Here is an 18076-nt window from a genome sequence, read left to right on the forward strand (position 1 = left end):
GGGAAAGAAAGGGAAGAAGGGAAAGTGGATTCAGTTACTCACAACCCAGGTTATGAAGCAACAGGGAAAGGAAAACAGGGAGGGTAGCAAGGATGGAGGCATGGTTGTCAGAGGGAAGCCAAAGAAATTCTACTGTAAGTACTGTGCCAGCTTCAAACCAAAGAGGATGCATACAGAAGTAAAGAGGTATACAGTATAAAGATAAACACAACTATGTAGGATGAATAGATGCGTGAATGGCTAAAGAGGAAAGGGAAATAGGAGAAGACTGAAGAGTAAATGGGAGTGAGGTTGTTTAACATAGGTTCAGTCCTGGGGGATGGCGTGATGAAAGGATATGTTGGAGTGCAAGTTCCCATCTCCACAGTTCAGAGGGACTGGTGTTGGGTGGGAAAAGCCAAATGGCACATACGGTGTAGCAGGTTCCTAGGTCCCTAGAATTATGCTGGAGGCATGCTCCGCTACTGGGTATTGGACATCTCCTAGGCGGACAGTTCATCTGTGTCCGTTCATGCGCTCAGCCAGTTTAGTTGTTGTCATACCGATGTAAAAGGCTGTGCAGTGCAGGCATGTCAGCTGATAAATGACATGTGTAGTTTCACACGTGGCCCTGCCTTGAATTGTGTATGTTTTACCAGTAGCGGGGCTGGAGTAGGTGGTTGTCGGGGGATGCATGGGGCAGGTTTTGCAGCGGGTTTGGTTACAGGGGTAGAGAAGGTAGTCTGGGAATATTGTAGGGTTTAACAAGGATGTTACGGAGGTTAGGGGGCGGTGAAAGGCAACTCTGTGTGGTGTGGGGAGAATTTTGTCAAGGGATGATCTCATTTCAGGGGTTGACTTGAGAAAGTCATATCCCTGGTGGAGTAATTTGTTGATGTATTCGAGGCCAGGATAATATTTGGTGACAAGGGGAATGCTTCTGTGTGGTCTGGGGGTAGGAACATTGTTGTTGGACGGGGAGGAATGTATTGCTCGGGAGATCTGTTTGTGGACAAGGTCTGCAGGATAGTTGTGGGAGAGGAAAGCACTGGTCAGGTTATTGGTGTAATTGTTGAGGGACTAATCACTGGAGCAGATACGTTTGCCACGAATACCTAGGCTGTAGGTAAGGGAACGTTTGATGTGGAATGGATGGCAGCTATCAAAGTGAAGGTACTGTTGTTTGTTTTGTGGGTTTGATATGGACAGAGGTGTGGATGTGAGCTTCAACAAGATGAAGGTCATCATCCAGGGGGGTGGCTTGGGTTTTGGAGAAGGACCAGGTGAAATTCAGATTCAAAAAGGAGTTGAGGTTATGGAGGAAATTAAGGAGTGTTTCTTCACCATGAGTCCAGACCACAAAGATGTCATCTATAAACCACACCAGGGCAGGGGAAGCAGCTGTTGGGTCATCAGGAAAGCCTCCTCCATGCGGCCCATGAAGAGGTTAGCATAGGATGGAGCCATCCTGGTTCCCATGGCCGTTCTCCTGATTTGTTTGCAGGTCTGGCCTTCAAAGGTAAAGTAATTATGGGTTAGGATGAAGTTGGTAAGTGTGATAAGGAACGAGGTTTTTGGAAGATCTTCTGGTGGGCGTTGGGAGAGATAGTGGTCAAGGGCAGAGAGACCATGGGTATGTGGGATGTTTGTGTAAAGGGATGTAGCATCTATGGTGACAAGAAAGGTTTCAGGTGGGAGAGGAGTGGGAATGGATTTGAGGTGTTCTAGGAAGTGGTTTGTGTCTTTGATGTAGGATGGGAGTGTGTGGGGGACAGGTTGGAGGTGTTGGTCTATCAGAGCTGAGATATGTTCTGTTGGGGCTTTGAAGCCTGCTACAATGGTTCGGCCAGGATGGTTCTCTTTGTGGATTTTGGGTAATAGGTGGAAGGTAGGAGTACGGGGCTCAGGTGGAGTAAGTAAGTCTATGGAAGCCGTTGTGAGGCCTTGTGAGGGACCTTGGATTTTTAGGATTTTCTGCAGCTGAGTCTGGATGGAGGGAATGGGATCCTGGGTAACAGCTTTGTAGGTTGAGGTGTCGGAGAGTTGATGCAGTCCTTCTGCCACATATTCCACACGGTCAAGTACCACAGTTGTGGAGCCTTTATCCGCCGGGAGGATGACAATAGAGCGGTCTGTTTTCAGCTCCTTAATGACACGGGATTCAGCTAGGGTGATGTTGGGGGTTGTCGGATGTTCTTCAAGAAGGACTGGGAGGCAACACTGGATGTGAGGAATTCCTGAAATGTCTGCAAGGGATGGGTTTGGGGGAGGGGAGGAGGATCCCTTTGAGAAGGCGGTCGGAACTGTTCCAGACAGGGTTCAACACTGGAGCTAGTATTTGGGGGCTGTGTTTGGGTAGTGAAGTGATATTTCCAGTTGAGGTTCCGGGTGAATGAGAGGAGATCTTTAACCAGGGCAGTGTGGTTGAATTTAGCCGTGGGGCTAAAGGTTAAGCCTTTTGATAGAACAGATGTCTCTGGAGGAGAGAGGGATCTGGATGAGAGGCTTAGAACTGAATTGGGACTGGTGATATGTGGCATTTGACTGTGGTTATAGTTGAGATTTGGTCTGTGTGGGGTATGTGCTGGGATGGGGAGATTGAGTAGGGTGGCTAGGCTAGGTTTGTTGGCTATGAGGGGGGTTTGTTGAAGGTTCTGTTGTGGTTGGTGTTTGTGAGGGATAGGGAGAGGGACCCCACTTCTTAGGTGTTGCACTAGCACTGTGGATAGTTTTTTCAGGTGGTGTGTGGCATGGAACTCAAGTTTGCAGCTGGCTTCTAGGATGATGTTCATGAGCGTGTTCTCCAAGCAAGGGTTTGAGAGGTGGAGGACTTTGAAGAGAGATAGGAGCTGTTGGGAGTGGTGGTTACATGAAGTAGTGTAGAGATTCAGGACAAGTTGGGTAAGGGCTAAGGATTGAAGGTTCTGGAAGTCCAGGAGAGACTGGTGGAAGGAAGAATTGCACCCAGAGATGGGAACTTTTAAGGTAAGTCCTTTAGGGGTAATTCCAAAGGTTAAGCAGGACCGGAGGAAAAGTATGTGGGATTGCAGTTTGGCTACGGTGAATGCATGTTTCCGGAATGAATGTAAATAATGTGGTATAGGATTAGGGTACATAGTGGGTAACTGGTGGGTAGGGAAATTAAATAACTAAAGTTAAAATAGTAATCATTAGAAGGAATAAAACACGGAGGGAAGGACGAGAAAGAAAGAAATTTTGTTGGTAATGTTCAATACCAAAGGAAGACCACTAAATAAGAAAAATACGGAAAAAGTTGACCAGACCAAGCAAGTATGTCCAGATCAGGGGAAAAGAACACACGTTGCTCAAAAACTGAGATAGCGAGTGGTGAAAAAAAAGTCGCGCATGCCGCAAAAAAGATCGCGCGTGACGCAAAAAAGATCGCGCGTGCCGCAAAAAGTTCGCGGGTGGTGCAGAAATGTCCCAAAAAAATTTTCCTGTGGCAGAGAAAGATAGCCAATGACACAAAATTATCGCCAGCAACACGAAATCGACGGAAATGGATGATACTGGTAGGTGTGGAAGAGATTGTTGGCTGGAGAACAGCGAATAACGAACGTTAAAGCTATGGAATGTTAAATAAATAAATCAATAAATAAAAAAGGAGAAGTGGACTATAAATGGAACAAGATAATAGGAGGAAAATGAAACTAGCACAGCTGGTGATGAAACTATTTATTTATGTATATATAAAACACTGAAGAAGAGAAAGTGTTTAGATGACAGATGTAAGTGATAGCTAACAAAAGGGACAAAACAATGAAGGATGTGGACCATATAGGTGATCTAAATGATTAATGGAAAATCTCATATAAAGATGTGAAACAAATACTAACGAAGAGATAGAGGGGCTGGCCAGTACTTACCTCAGCTTAGTACAGCCGATAGATACACAATAAACAGAACTGAAAATTTACGTTCCTAGCTTTTGGAACAAATGTTCCTTCATCAGGGAGGAGAGAGGGGAAAGAAAGGGAAGAAGGGAAAGTGGATTCAGTTACTCACAACCCAGGTTATGAAGCAACAGGGAAAGGAAAACAGGGAGGGTAGCAAGGATGGAGGCATGGTTGTCAGAGGGAAGCCAAAGAAATTCTACTGTTAAGTACTGTGCCAGCTTCAAACCAAAGAGGATGCATACAGAATTAAAGAGGTATATAGTATAAAGATAAATACAATTATGTAGGATGAAAAGATGCGTGAATGGCTAAAGAGGAGAGGGAAAAAGGAGATGACTGAAGAGTAAATGGGAGTGAGGCTGGTTAATGTAGGTTCAGTCCTGGGGGATGGCGTGATGAAAGGATGTGTTGGAGTGCAAGTTCCCATCTCCGCAGTTCAGAGGGACTGCGCTCAGCCAGTTTAGTTGTTGTCATACCGATGTAAAAGGCTGTGCAGTGCAGGCATGTCAGCTGATAAATGACATGTGTAGTTTCACACGTGGCCCTGCCTTGAATTGTGTATGTTTTACCAGTAGCGGGGCTGGAGTAGGTGGTTGTCGGGGGATGCATGGGGCAGGTTTTGCAGCGGGTTTGGTTACAGGGGTAGGAACCGCTGGGTAGAGAAGGTAGTCTGGGAATATTGTAGGGTTTAACAAGGATGTTACGGAGGTTAGGGGGCGGTGAAAGGCAACTCTGTGTGGTGTGGGGAGAATTTTGTCAAGGGATGATCTCATTTCAGGGGTTGACTTGAGAAAGTCATATCCCTGGTGGAGTAATTTGTTGATGTATTCGAGGCCAGGATAATATTTGGTGACAAGGGGAATGCTTCTGTGTGGTCTGGGGGTAGGAACATTGTTGTTGGACGGGGAGGAATGTATTGCTCGGGAGATCTGTTTGTGGACAAGGTCTGCAGGATAGTTGTGGGAGAGGAAAGCACTGGTCAGGTTATTGGTGTAATTGTTGAGGGACTAATCACTGGAGCAGATACGTTTGCCACGAATACCTAGACTGTAGGGAAGGGAACGTTTGATGTGGAATGGATGGCAGCTATCAAAGTGAAGGTACTGTTGTTTGTTTTGTGGGTTTGATATGGACAGAGGTGTGGATGTGAGCTTCAACAAGATGAAGGTCAACATCCAGGAAGGTGGCTTGGGTTTTGGAGAAGGACCAGGTGAAATTCAGATTCGAAAAGGAGTTGAGGTTATGGAGGAAATTAAGGAGTGTTTCTTCACCGTGAGTCCAGACCACAAAGATGTCATCTATAAACCTACACCAGGGCAGGGGAAGCAGCTGTTGGGTCTTCAGGAAAGCCTCCTCCATGCGACCTATGATGAGATTAGCATAGGATGGAGCCATCCTGGTTCCCATGGCCGTTCCCCTGATTTGTTTGTAGGTCTGGCCTTCAAAGGTGAAGTAATTATGGGTTAGGATGAAGTTGGTAAGTGTGATAAGGAACGAGGTTTTTGGAAGATCTTCTGGTGGGCGTTGGGAGAGATAGTGCTCAAGGGCAGAGAGACCATGGGTATGTGGGATGCTTTGACAAGAAAGGTTTCAGGTGGGAGAGGAGTGGGAATGGATTTGAGGTGTTCTAGGAAGTGGTTTGTGTCTTTGATGTAGGATGGGAGTGTGTGGGGGATAGGTTGGAGGTGTTGGTCTACCAGAGCTGAGATACGTTCTGTTGGGGCTTTGAAGCCTGCTACAATGGGATGGCCAGGATGGCGCCAATTCCTGTTTTAGTTTATGTATTTTTGCCATGACAATGTCACTTGTGCATGGGCATACATTCTCATCTAAATCTGCATTACTACTCTGCAGTTCACATTTAAGTGCCTGTCAGAGAGTTCATCAGATCACCTTCAGACTATCTCTCCACTGTTCCTCTCTCAGACATTGCGTGGGGAGAAATGAACACACGAAATTTTCTGTACGAGCTTTGATTCCTATTGTTTTATTATGATGATCATTTCTTCCTATGTAGGTTGACTTCAGTAAAAAAATTTAGCATTCAGAAGAGAAAGTTGATAATTGAAGTTTTATAAAAAGTCCTTGTTTTAAAGATGGCCACTTGTTTATCATATCCATGGCACTCACTCCCCTATTTCACAATAATACAAAATGAACTACCCTTCTTTGGACTTTTTTGATGCCCTGCATCAATTCTATCCAGTAAGGATACCATACCATACAGCAAAATTGTAACAGAGGATAGACAAGTAGTGTAATCTTTTGTTTGTCTTCCCCAACAACATCATCTATGAGATCGTTCCAATTTAAGTTGCTCATAATTATAATTCCCAGGTATTTAATTGAATTGACAGCCTTTAGATTTGTGTGATTTATTGCCTAACTGAAATGTGATGGCTTCCTTCTAGTACTTGTGTGCATGACCTCACATTTTTTGTTATTTGGAGTCAACTGCCTCTTTTCGCACCATACAGATATTGTGTGTAAGTTATTTTTCAATTGGTTTTGGTCTTCTGATGACTTAACCAGATGATAACTGACAGAATTGTCTACAAACAATCTAAGAAGCCTGCTCAGATTGTCTTCTAGATCATTCATATAGATTACGAACAGCAGAGGGCCTTCATAAAATGCTTCTTTCTTCCTTGTCAGACTTGTCTTTTTTCATGTATCTTTTGCTGTAGTTGCTCCATTAGGTTAGTGCAGTATTGTCTTGTAATTGTTTGACCAGTGGGAAGATAATCTATTCTACCAGCGGGAAGATAATCCATCAGCAGAATCCCTTTCTTATCCCAGGAAACTGATGCCACAACCTTTCTGGCCAATTGTATTGCCTTTGCTTCCTTTGGTGGTGATGAATCAATGTTTTCATTACATTGACTGTTTTGTCTGTGGGTGAAAGTAGTGGATCGAAGTTTCATCTTGAGTGGTCTTGTTGTAGATTGATTTTAAGTGATAAATATATTTCAAGATGCCAAGTCCTTACTTGTTCCCTGTAATAACAGTTACCTGATTCTCCATCCGTTGCTGTCTAGTTTTCTCTTGATTATTGTAATAATGTGGTTTGTTTGTTTACCATGAGATGCTAAATTTTGCCCGCCATTTACCTTAAGGAGTTACATGTTAGAATTTCATCTTGTCTTACTTTCCACATTTACAAATCTCAGAATTGTTCTTGTTCAATGTGTATTCAAGAAGGAAAAGTCTGCAAAATCAGTCAGGTCCTGGTAGGTCCATATGCTTTAACTATTGTCGAGAATACTTCCTTGTTTTCATTTAATTTACTTTCCTAGTTTTGTATTTTTACATTTGCTGCATTCTCTCATAAACCAGCTTTCTGGTTCTTCCTTCCTTGAATCCACCTGATGTTATTAGCTATAGGTTCTCTCTTTCATAGGTGTAGGTAAGCCTCCCTCTCATTCCTACCAAACCTGTTCAGGTCCTTTCTTCTGTGAATTCACCTGACCTCAGGTATAGGTTCCCTTTTTCTAGGTAAACCTACCTTCTCGCCCCCCCCCCCCCCCCCCCCTACCTCTCTACAAATCTGGATACACGTCACCTTCATGCTTACAATCATATCCCTAGTCTCTGACCATACAGCTTTTACCATTTCTAATATTGAAGATTTCTCCTTAGCAAAGTGATCTTACCCAAAAGCTACATAAAACATTAGTTTCTTACTTCCTTCATTTCTCTTATCACTCCTCTTTCTCAACCTGTTGTTATTTGTGTGTTATATAAGTGCCTTTGAATAACTTAGCTTATATTACTATGTCCTTCCTCTCTAATCAGTGTGGGCTTGTAGCCATCTGTTGTGTGTGGCCGAGACTAATACAGTGTGGTTCATTAGTAGAGCGTGCAGTGAGGTTCGTAAGGTACCAAAAGAAACACAGGAACAAAGAAAAAGAAGAATGGACATTGAGTATAGTAATGCATTAGAAAATAGTAACAAAGGATTGAAGAAGCCAGAAGCTTAGATTGTGACAGTCTTTTTTTGTGCCTATCTGCGACTCAGCATCTCCGCTAAATGGTGGATAGCAACTTCCCTTTTCATAACATTGGTGCAACATCTTATTTCCCACATTACTCCCGCCGATATCATTAATCCTATACCTTCAAATTGATTACTGTGCCTGTTTCACTCTCCTGTATTTTTGCGTGTTATATCCCACACTTTTCTGGTGCCTCATGATCTTGTATCTCATCATACGAACCCCTCCCCACCACCCACTCTTTCTCCGTTCTGTCACAGTTTGCTCCCACTAATTCCCTCTAATTCACTTCATCCAGTCACATCAACCATCCCCCTTCTTCGCACGTACCCACCCTCAGACCTGCTACCCACAGTAAAACCGTTTTTAAAATTATTTCTATCTGTTTTTTGGTCTTGAAATTCAACAAAAAACCTGCGGTTTTGGAGGAGGGTGCTGAGTAGTCTAACAAGGTGGGCGTTGTTGATCATATTGTATAGTTTTGCGTGGAGTAACCGATGATGGACAGTATCATATGCTGCTGTGAGATCCACGAAGATCACGCCTGTTACGTGACGGGTTTCAAAACCATCCTCTATAAACTGCTTGTGATAATCCTATGTTAGATGTAGCTATTTTGCTTCTGGGTTCCTATTTGGTATCTTCTAATTCTTTCCATAATTTCTGTAACTTTCTCGTATTAATAATAGTGTTATCTGAGGAATTACTGGTAACGCTGTTGGTATCTACTTTTTCTTGTACTTTTTGCTCTACCATTTCTTCTAGACGCTTATCCAAATCGGGTGAAGTATTTGGATCACTAGAAATTTCAATAAGTTTTTTATTTTGTGCTGATATTTCTACCCTACCTCGTGTCTCTAAGTTTTGATTGCATATAGTTTTGTAATTGCTTGAAGATGATTTCTGTAACTGTCATCTTATCATTTACATTTTTAAACTGGATTTTTACTTCTTGTGTAACTATATCGCAATGGTCGACTACTTATATTTCGAACTCCTTAGGTAAATTAGCTAAGGTTTCCTCTAATTTGGAAATTTTATTTTTTTTTGTGGCTAAATTGTCTAATTTTTTATTATTTTGAAATAGTTCATGTAGTTTATCAGCTCAATTTTTTCTATTTTGGGATAGTTCATCTAATTGCTCCATTTTATGAGACGTCTATTTTATTTGCTTGTTCTTCTAGTTTATCTGCTTGACTTTTATTGTTTTGACATAGTTTATCTAATTTTCTAATGCTGTAATTTTATCTAGAATTTCTGCTAAGACCATATTGTCCATACTTCTGGTTGTGATAGGCATGTAATCTAAATCACTGTACTACTTACATCACACTAAAAACCTTCATTGTTAAGCAGTGTATTTGCATCATCACCCAATGTTGTTCACTGTCAATTATTTCAGATTAAATAACTACTCACAAATTCTATACAGCTCACATAATTTGCGTAACCAGGTGCCATAGTGCCCTGCCGATGCCATCGTGTGTAGTGCAGTCTAAGGCAGTTGCTCAGTAGCCGCTGCCATAGTCTGCTGCACTGCTGCTGACTATGAAGCAATGGAGTGTTGCCGTTGGAAGCCTTCACAGTACTTGTCATCATTGAAACCACTCGCCAAAAATCATCTCTGTAGTCAGCTTATCTTCATGTGATTTACATGCCAAGAACAACTCCAACATGTGAATAATGTTTGTTGTTGACCTGATTGCTATGGCCAACTGGTATTCCTTTTGTTATAGATCATGACAATCTAAGTTGTTTGGGTTTAATTAAAGCCACAGTCTCTTTAGTTGGAATAATTCACTGTTGTTTGTACTGTTGCAGCATATCTGCTTACGATACAGTTCTTGATAGCTTGTTTTCTTTTGTCGCCGTTGGCAGTGATGTACATCTTCCCATTTTTTGTAAAATTTTAGTTTTAATTTCTTGTTGCTTCACTTATGATGCCACATAATGTGTTTTTGTTGTTCTGGGTTGATTTTAAGTGATCAGTATATTGCGAGATGGCAAGTCTTTACTCGTTCCTTGTAATAACAGTTACCTTCTTTTCCAAATATCCCAGCCCCTGTCTTGTTTTCTGTTGATGCTACAGTCCTGCTATGTAATGCTACGTATTTGACTGTTGATTTCTTTTCCAATTGCAAGGGGCAGGGGCTGTAAAAAAGCTTCTGCATCTAAACAACTCACTATGAAATCACAAAACACAGTTTCCATAATTCTTCTGTATTCAAATAAATTCTCAAATCACAACTGATAATTAACAAAGCTTCTCAAACAATGTGTTTGTACATGATGCTTCAGTGCTTGTCCACAACTATAAGTTCATACTTAACTACTTAACTTGAGATAGCATAGCATAGAGTCCAAATAACAACTTTCATTTTTCTTTAGTGCTTGACCATTGTCATCAGGCCCCTTTCATGTTTGGAGTCCACAGCACCCCCAAAGCCCACCTGCTAAGGGTAAGTGGCCCCTCATTGGCCAGTCCGAATTACACATATGTTGTCTCTTTCTAGTATCTGCACATAAATTCCAACAAACCTGGTCAAAGTGGATGCTCTTTATGCTACTACTGATTAAAGTCACATTTTTCACATGCACGTCTTTCAGCAGTCTAGTAAAGGGTAAGAGAGACGTATTGCTATGCTTTATAGCAACATTCACCATACAATCTGCTGTCACAAACCAGTGCAAAAAATCTTGTTGGTTGCTCTGGAAGTGAGTCAAACATAGTTTGGACATTTCCATTCTAATACATTTTTTATCTTGCATTAAGAATTGCAGCACCCACCTTACAGACAAGTTTCTCATGTTCAGTTCTACTGGCAAAATGTGATGTGCCCATTCAGGTGACATTCTTACAGCTTCAGCAATTTTTCCCACTTTCAGTCGGCACTCCTCCATGACAATTTTATGCACTTTCCCAATAATTTCTGGGGTAGTAGCATATCTTGGCTGACCACAGCACAGATATAATCTAAGCTGTCCTGATAATGTTTAAACTCGTTTGTCCACCTGGCAGTATTTGAATATGAAGGAGCGGAGTTCCCCAGTGTGATCTGAAAGCCAGCATTAATTTCCTTTTTCTGTCATTCTTTTCTTTATCAAGCACTTAATCACTGCTTGAATCTCAGTTTTTCCATCTTCACAAATAACTACACAAGAACAACAACAGTGGGAGATACTTGTATCACAGAGCTCCACCCAGAGTGTGCGTGCGCGTGCGCGTGCGCGCGCGCGCGCGCGCGCGCACACACACACACACACACAAACACACACACACTCTCTGTCTCTCTCTCTCTCTCTCTCTCTCTCTCTCTCTGCCTCTGCGTGTTTCCTTATAAAAGATGACCTGTTATGTCTCTCTCTCTCTCTCTCTCTCTCTCTCTCTCTCTCTCTCTCTCTCTCTCTGCCTCTGTGTGTTTCCTTATAAAGGATGACCTGTTATGCAGGAATTTCGTTGCAGTAGTTCTGACACCTGGTGGTGATTCCGTGTACTTTTAAAACCACTCTTGCTTCACCTGGTATTTGTCATTCATATTTGTTGTGTCTTATGTAAATTACTTGAGACAAAGTGTACCACCTCATGGCAACAATCTGTCCCATTTCAACTGTTATGTATTATCCCTTATGAAGGAATAATGTGTTTATGTGTTGATGAAACAATGTCAAAGATTTATGTGTTGTGGGAACAATAAGGCACTCACTAATTCCGTAAAAGTGGTGAACATTTGGGCAGTAGGCCAGTGGAAACACCCATTCATCCAAGAGACCCTTGGAAGAATGCCTCCCTGATCAGGTATCATTAAAGAAAAGTACTGTAAAAGAATATGCCTAGCATGTCAAAATGTATGAATAGCCATTAAGTGGCAAGAAGGAACATTCAAGAAGGGTTCATCCTTTGGCATCCAAAGAGCTTCAGAAGTTTAGGTGCATCCCTAAAATCAGTCAAAAGACTGAAGTACAATTAAAAGCTAAGAGAAAAGGGAGATGATAGGAAAACACCAGAGAGCGAGAGTGGGAGATCAGAGGTAGCAGGCGAATAAGACTTAATAATAAAAAACACAATAAAATGATGATAGTGGAAAAATAATGACAGTTGAAAAGAGGAGGTGGTTTATGTTAATGGAGATTAGGTTCAGAAGAGTATTGGGATGCAAAGATATGTTGCAGGGTAAGTTCCCCTCTCAGAGTGGAGGATCACTATACTTCATTTGTCATAAGAATAAACCTGATGTAAACAAACACAAACGCTATGATTGGTCAGCAGCCATAGCTCTCGTAAACTGTTGTTGTTGCTCCACTCTTGGAAGTAGGTGCCACTTATGTATGTATGTATGTATGTATGTATGTATCAAAGCATGTGGTGCATGCTAAAAATCTTTTCAGTGACAAATCTAAAGTGTTCAGTGAGAAAGATTTATGTGAGCAATGATAAGAATGCAGTGGGAATGTGTTCACATCTGTTGGACGAATGTTATGAAAACAAACACTCCAAACTGACATTTCACATAATTCACATCCAATGAAAATCTGTAACGCAACCATCTGTGTGTGGCATGCTTATAATTATGTATTATTTATATTTTAGGACAATTAATCTGTAAAAAAATGCACCAAATGTTGTAAGGAAAGCATGTAAACCGTCTGAAGATGAATCACAATGATTCGAAACTGGTAACAGTACCCTGTGAATAAAGGAACTGAAAGTAAATTTGTGGCTGGTTGCTGCCAAACACCATAAACATTTGTCTTCGAATAACAGCCATGGTCTCCAACCATGCCATCATATGACAAAATTGCAAATCGTTGAATATTTTGAAATGGGTAGCTGACAGGTTCTACCTCCTGCAGCTTTACAGGGCATTTTTCAGATAGATTACGGGAGCATGGTTTGTGGATCAACATGCACCTCCTATCTCAAGATGTTAGATGCTGCCTTCCATGAGGGCATTCGGATATCAACTGGAACCTATCGGACTGGCCCAGTTCAGACACCTTGTGCCGAGGCCAGTGAAATACCACTCCAGATTTGGCACCAATCCTTCTGGCTTGACAGGCCCTGAAAATCTTTGCATTGCCTCAGTCATCAGCAATAAATCTGGCCACCCATCTCAACTCTGAGCGGCTGTTCAGGAATAGGCCCCATACGACCAAACCATTTATGATATGTGCTACTGACTGTCTCACAGATATATCATAGATATGCAGCCAGGGACAGAACAAATTGCTACACTGGTGTCTTCAGAGGCCCAAAATAATTGTAAGCTTGATGCGCTTCTATAAACATGCGCCCCAGAGTACATTTTACATAATTTATTTTCTTCAGTTTTAAGTATATACCATGGTTTTATCATTGTATATACTGATGGCACTCAGCACAGGAATGCACTCACTATGTTCTCTAATGGGGTACTTTCCAAGTACACCTTCCAAAACATTACAGATTATAATGTGGATTATGAATGCACTGGATTGAATCCAGATCATCACAGTGTGAAGTTTCTCAGCTACTCAGGCTGATTCAGTGCATTACAAGCAATCCACCAAATGTATCCAGTAGACCTGTTGACTTAGATCATGCACGACACACAGCAGATCCCACACCAAGGGGGAGGAGGTGGTGTTTTGTTGTGTACTTGTACATGTCAGTATTGTTAGTATACAGGGTAATGCCATAGCTGACAATGAAGCCAAAGAAACATCTAGCGATGTTGTGCATCGATGTACCTTGTATGCCATCATCTCATTGACAAACGAATTGTGCATCCCAAGTGGTGACCAACAAACTGCGGTCACTTGTATTGACCACACAAGCTTGGTGGACTCATGCCAGCCACACAGGTAGAAGGAAGTGCTGCTCACTAGTCTCTGAATAGGACATTGCCCACTAACACATGGTTTCCTCTTCCAGTGGGAGGATCCACCACTCTGTGAAGTTTGTGGTGATCTCTTTCCAGTTCAGCATGTTTTGGCTAAGTGTGTTTTACATACTGACAGTAGAGCAACCCCCAGTTTGGCAAGATATCTGCCCTCCACCATCGCTGATACTGACACCAATGCAATACTGGCACTGAAATTTTGTAAATTGCTGTGCCTCATCCATAAAGTGCTGGGGAGGAGAGGTCAACATGCTCTGGTTGGATAGCTTGCCCAGGCAGTTTGACATTTTTATTAAATGGGTTTCATTTCAATAGTTCAATTAATAATGAGAGTATTTTTTTATAATTGCTAGGTGGTGTGTCAGACACTATAATCAACTCCATCTGTGAGGACAGCCTTCGTGCTCCCCCTCCCCAGCAAATGGCATGCTGACATTTCATAATGGTGCTGATAACTATGCTGTTGGGTGCCCCACACTCAACATTATCATCATCATCATCATCATCATCATCATCAGATAGTTATGATTCCAAATCTCGGAAGTCAGATTAAAATGGAATACTTGTTTCTCTTTGGTCAGTGCCGTTGGGCCCTGATGGCCTGTTTTGGCGGAGGTTTTTTTTTCCTTAATGGGACTGGACCACACACAATGTGCAGTAATAATAATGTCCTCTTATTACCAGAAATAGCACTTAATGATATGTTAAATGAAAAATGAGTAAAATTATGTATAGTCCAGGTAGCTAATGAACTAAAACACAAGCAACATCTGCTAAAGCAAAGAATTTGTTCCTTCTTTCCTTTCTTTCCTTCCTTCCTTCATTCATTCATTCATTCATTCATTCTGTCATCCATCAAGTCTTGTAGATATGAACATGAAAATTAATTCAACATGATGACCTCCCAAGTGCAAGCTTATCTTCTTTTGCTTTAGCTTATAGTTCACTGTAGGACTTAAATGTGCCCAAGATGGTTAGCTACCAACTTGTGCTAGCACTGATCCAGAGCTGTGTTACTGTCAGTGAGAACTTGTGGCCTATAAATGCCTGTAAGTTGTCTAGGTGTCACCATACAGCCTCACACTGTGTCCCCGAACTTAAATAAAAATGAGTTTATATTCATAAAAGATAGGAATGTGGTTGATTCTCTTAATTAATGTTTGGGCAACCCATAGTTTGAATTTTAAACAGATAGCAATCTGTTTCACCCCACACATCTCAGATGTGAGACAAAAAAGCATTTCATTGGCAGGACACTTAGAAGATGCAACAAGTCCACTAAAGAGACAGCTTACACTACACTCGTTCGTCCTCTGTTAGAATATTGCTGCGCGGTGTGGGATCCTTACCAGTTGGGATTGACGGAGGACATCGAAAGGGTGCAAAAAAGGGCAGCTCGTTTTGTATTATCACCTAGTAGGGGAGAGAGTGTGGCAGATATGATACGCGAATTGGGATGGAAGTCATTACAGCAAAGACGTTTTTCGTCGCGGCGAGATCTATTTACGAAATTTCAGTCACCAACTTTCTCTTCCGAACGCGAAAATATTTTGTTGAGCCCAACCTACATAGGTAGGAATGATCATCAAAATAAAATAAGGGAAATCAGAGCTCGAACAGAAAGGTTTAGGTGTTCGTTTTTCCCGCGCGCTGTTCGGGAGTGGAATGGTAGAGAGATAGTATGATTGTGGTTCGACGAACCCTCTGCCAAGCACTTAAATGTGAATTGCAGAGTAGTCATGTAGATGTAGATGTAGATGTAGAGGATTTAGCCATAGGCAAAAATTGACTAACACTAGAAAGCATGAATTAATGTTTTGCAGAATTGTATGCAGTGGGCCAAAAATGAAATTGTAATTTGTAATTTGGCTAAGTACCAGAATAACTTTTGTCGTTGTTCCCAAGTGCAATAACAAGTAATTTAGAGTCTTGTAAGAAGCTCCCAAAAATGACACAAGTTCTGTCTAACTCTGCATTAATTTTAAACAGTGGAAAATCCAGGATGGAGTAGCGACAATATTATGGAAAGGATAGATTGCTACTCGCTACTTGCTACTTTTAGAGGAGATGTTGAGTCACAGACAGGCACAGCTGGAAAGCTGCTTTACACCTGAGGCCACCGAGGCCTTAGTGGCCAGAGACAGTGCTCGTGTGTGTGTGTGTGTGTGTGTGTGTGTGTGTGTGTGTGTGTGTGTGTGTGTGTTTTTTGTGCTTGCATGAATTTGTGTGTTTTCTATGTTAGAAGAAGGCCTATTGACCAAAAGCTCGTGTTTATAGGAGTATTTTTGTTGTACCTGTTTTCAACTCAACATCTGCTCTATATGGGGAGTAACGATCTATCCGTTCCATAATATTGTCGACACTAATTTTATAAGAGATAACTAGTATTACTGTTTTACTTTGTGTATGTGTTTTGGCTCAACAGTTTTCAGTCTGTGGTTGTTTCCTTTGATAGAGCTGTGCATCTAATTAATTAAGATAGCAAAATCCTCATTGGACTTCTGACCTCTAACTAATGGGAAGAACTCCTAATTACAATAGGGACCTCATAAGTCCTGTTACAATCTCTCATAAGCAACAAACGCCCTGTTCTGCATGCAAAAATATTATGTTCCATGTTTTTTCTTTCTTTTATATTCAAATAAAAAGTCAAGTAATTGTGTTTACCCATGACCTCGATCATATATCATATTAATTCTTTGATCACATGCTGTATTAATACTTTGAAATCATGTAATTACACCGATGTTACAGACTGTAGATATTACCTGCTTTATGCATTTTAAAATGATTTATCCTTTTTCAGCAACTGCGGAGGAAAAGCTTGCTGCAGTTGATTATGAACTGCAAGAAATTGAAGCTAAAATTCAAAGTTTACAGGAGAGAAAAAATGCATTGGTGAAAATGAAAGAAAAACTGAAGGATGAAATGCTTTTGAGGAAAAGCGAGCAGGCAGCAAGTCGTAAATGGGATACAAAAGGTAGGACTGTTCTAAATAATCTAGTTTCAGTACTTGCAAGAGTAATTACTCCTCAAATGAATGGCAGGAAATCCATTCATATTAAACATGGGATTGAGAGAGGTGAACCTTTCCTGACATTAATGTTTTTGTAATACTTAAGAAATTGCTGGTTTTTCAGTTTAAAGCTTTATAAAAAGAAGACAGTATCAGAGGTTTGAAACTTTGTTAAAGAGTCTGTGAGTCCATGATATAGTCAGTACCATGGTTTTCTTTCTCAAAACAGCTACAGTAATACTTCACTGTATTTTAAGTGCATGGGAGAACAGAAAGGTGGAACGAATAATGAAATCCTCCATCTTCTGGTGGAAACTGGCCATCGTATAATTTCTGGTGATGACTGGTGTAGCTTAACTCATCCCATATGCTAAGATAATGCTGACTCAGGGTAAGTTAAACAAACTCAGCAGCCTACTTAGTAAGTAAAAGTGAACAGAGATATATGCAGCCAATGGCACAGCTTTGAAGAAGCATTACCATAAAAAACCAGTAAGGTTTAAGGGAAACAAGAATGAATTACACCAGCTATAAAAACCTCCTGCCGGAGTGAAAGAATATTCCACAAGTTGCGCAAACAAAGTAATGGCTCCCGTCAGTTACTCAAATACTATAAAAATTATGTTTCTATCCTCAGGAGTGATAAGACAGGCAAAAGGTTGCACAGTGATGAGTACCTTGACAAACACAACAACAAAGTAAAAGCAGGTTGGAGTATCATGTAAAGAGAAAGAGGGGAAAACAAAGCATGCATGCAAACATAGAAATTAAACACAACAATAAAGTAGCAAACTAATCTGGAAACTTTGGTGACCACTGCCAGAAAACTCTTTTCAGGCATTAACTAAAAGTAATGCAGTCACAAAATATCAACCAGAAAACTAAAAAAGTGCATGTGCAAAGAATCAATGTCTTTTAGTACAATCACTAAAGGTAGCAATGAAAAGCCTTCAGAGGATTAAAAAGTTCTTATGCAGTGGGCTTCGATGGTGTTCCAGCGATCGCCAAAAAATGCGGGCATACTATGGTATTGCTGAACCACTAACTCACATCTGTCACTGTTCTTTGCAGGCAAGTAATTTCCCAGAGTCACTGAGAAAGACAAAAGTAATTCCCATTTTCTAAAAAAAACATGACAAAATGGACATGAACAGTTATTGGCCTGCGTCTGTTAAATATTTGAGAAAAAAAATTATGCCCAAAAAACTGATGGGCTTCATTGGCAAAAAAGTTGTACTAGCGTACATGTACCTCAGCGTGGGTTTAGACACAAGTCTACACAAACAGTTG

General features: G+C 41.1%; 1 protein-coding gene across 6 annotated transcripts in view; it reads left to right on the top strand.

The window, feature by feature from the left end:
- Positions 1 to 18076, top strand: part of LOC124776905 (ATP-dependent DNA helicase Q1-like) — a 126288-nt gene that overhangs the window by 25813 nt on the left and 82399 nt on the right. For all 6 annotated transcript variants that reach the window (XM_047252109.1, XM_047252106.1, XM_047252107.1 and 3 more), the window contains one exon: positions 16577 to 16750. In XM_047252109.1, the coding sequence (XP_047108065.1) occupies positions 16577 to 16750 (174 nt within the window). The remainder of the gene's footprint in view (positions 1 to 16576; positions 16751 to 18076) is intronic.

This window comes from Schistocerca piceifrons, chromosome 2 (genome assembly GCF_021461385.2).
Source record: "Schistocerca piceifrons isolate TAMUIC-IGC-003096 chromosome 2, iqSchPice1.1, whole genome shotgun sequence".
Lineage (NCBI taxonomy): Eukaryota > Metazoa > Arthropoda > Insecta > Orthoptera > Acrididae > Schistocerca > Schistocerca piceifrons.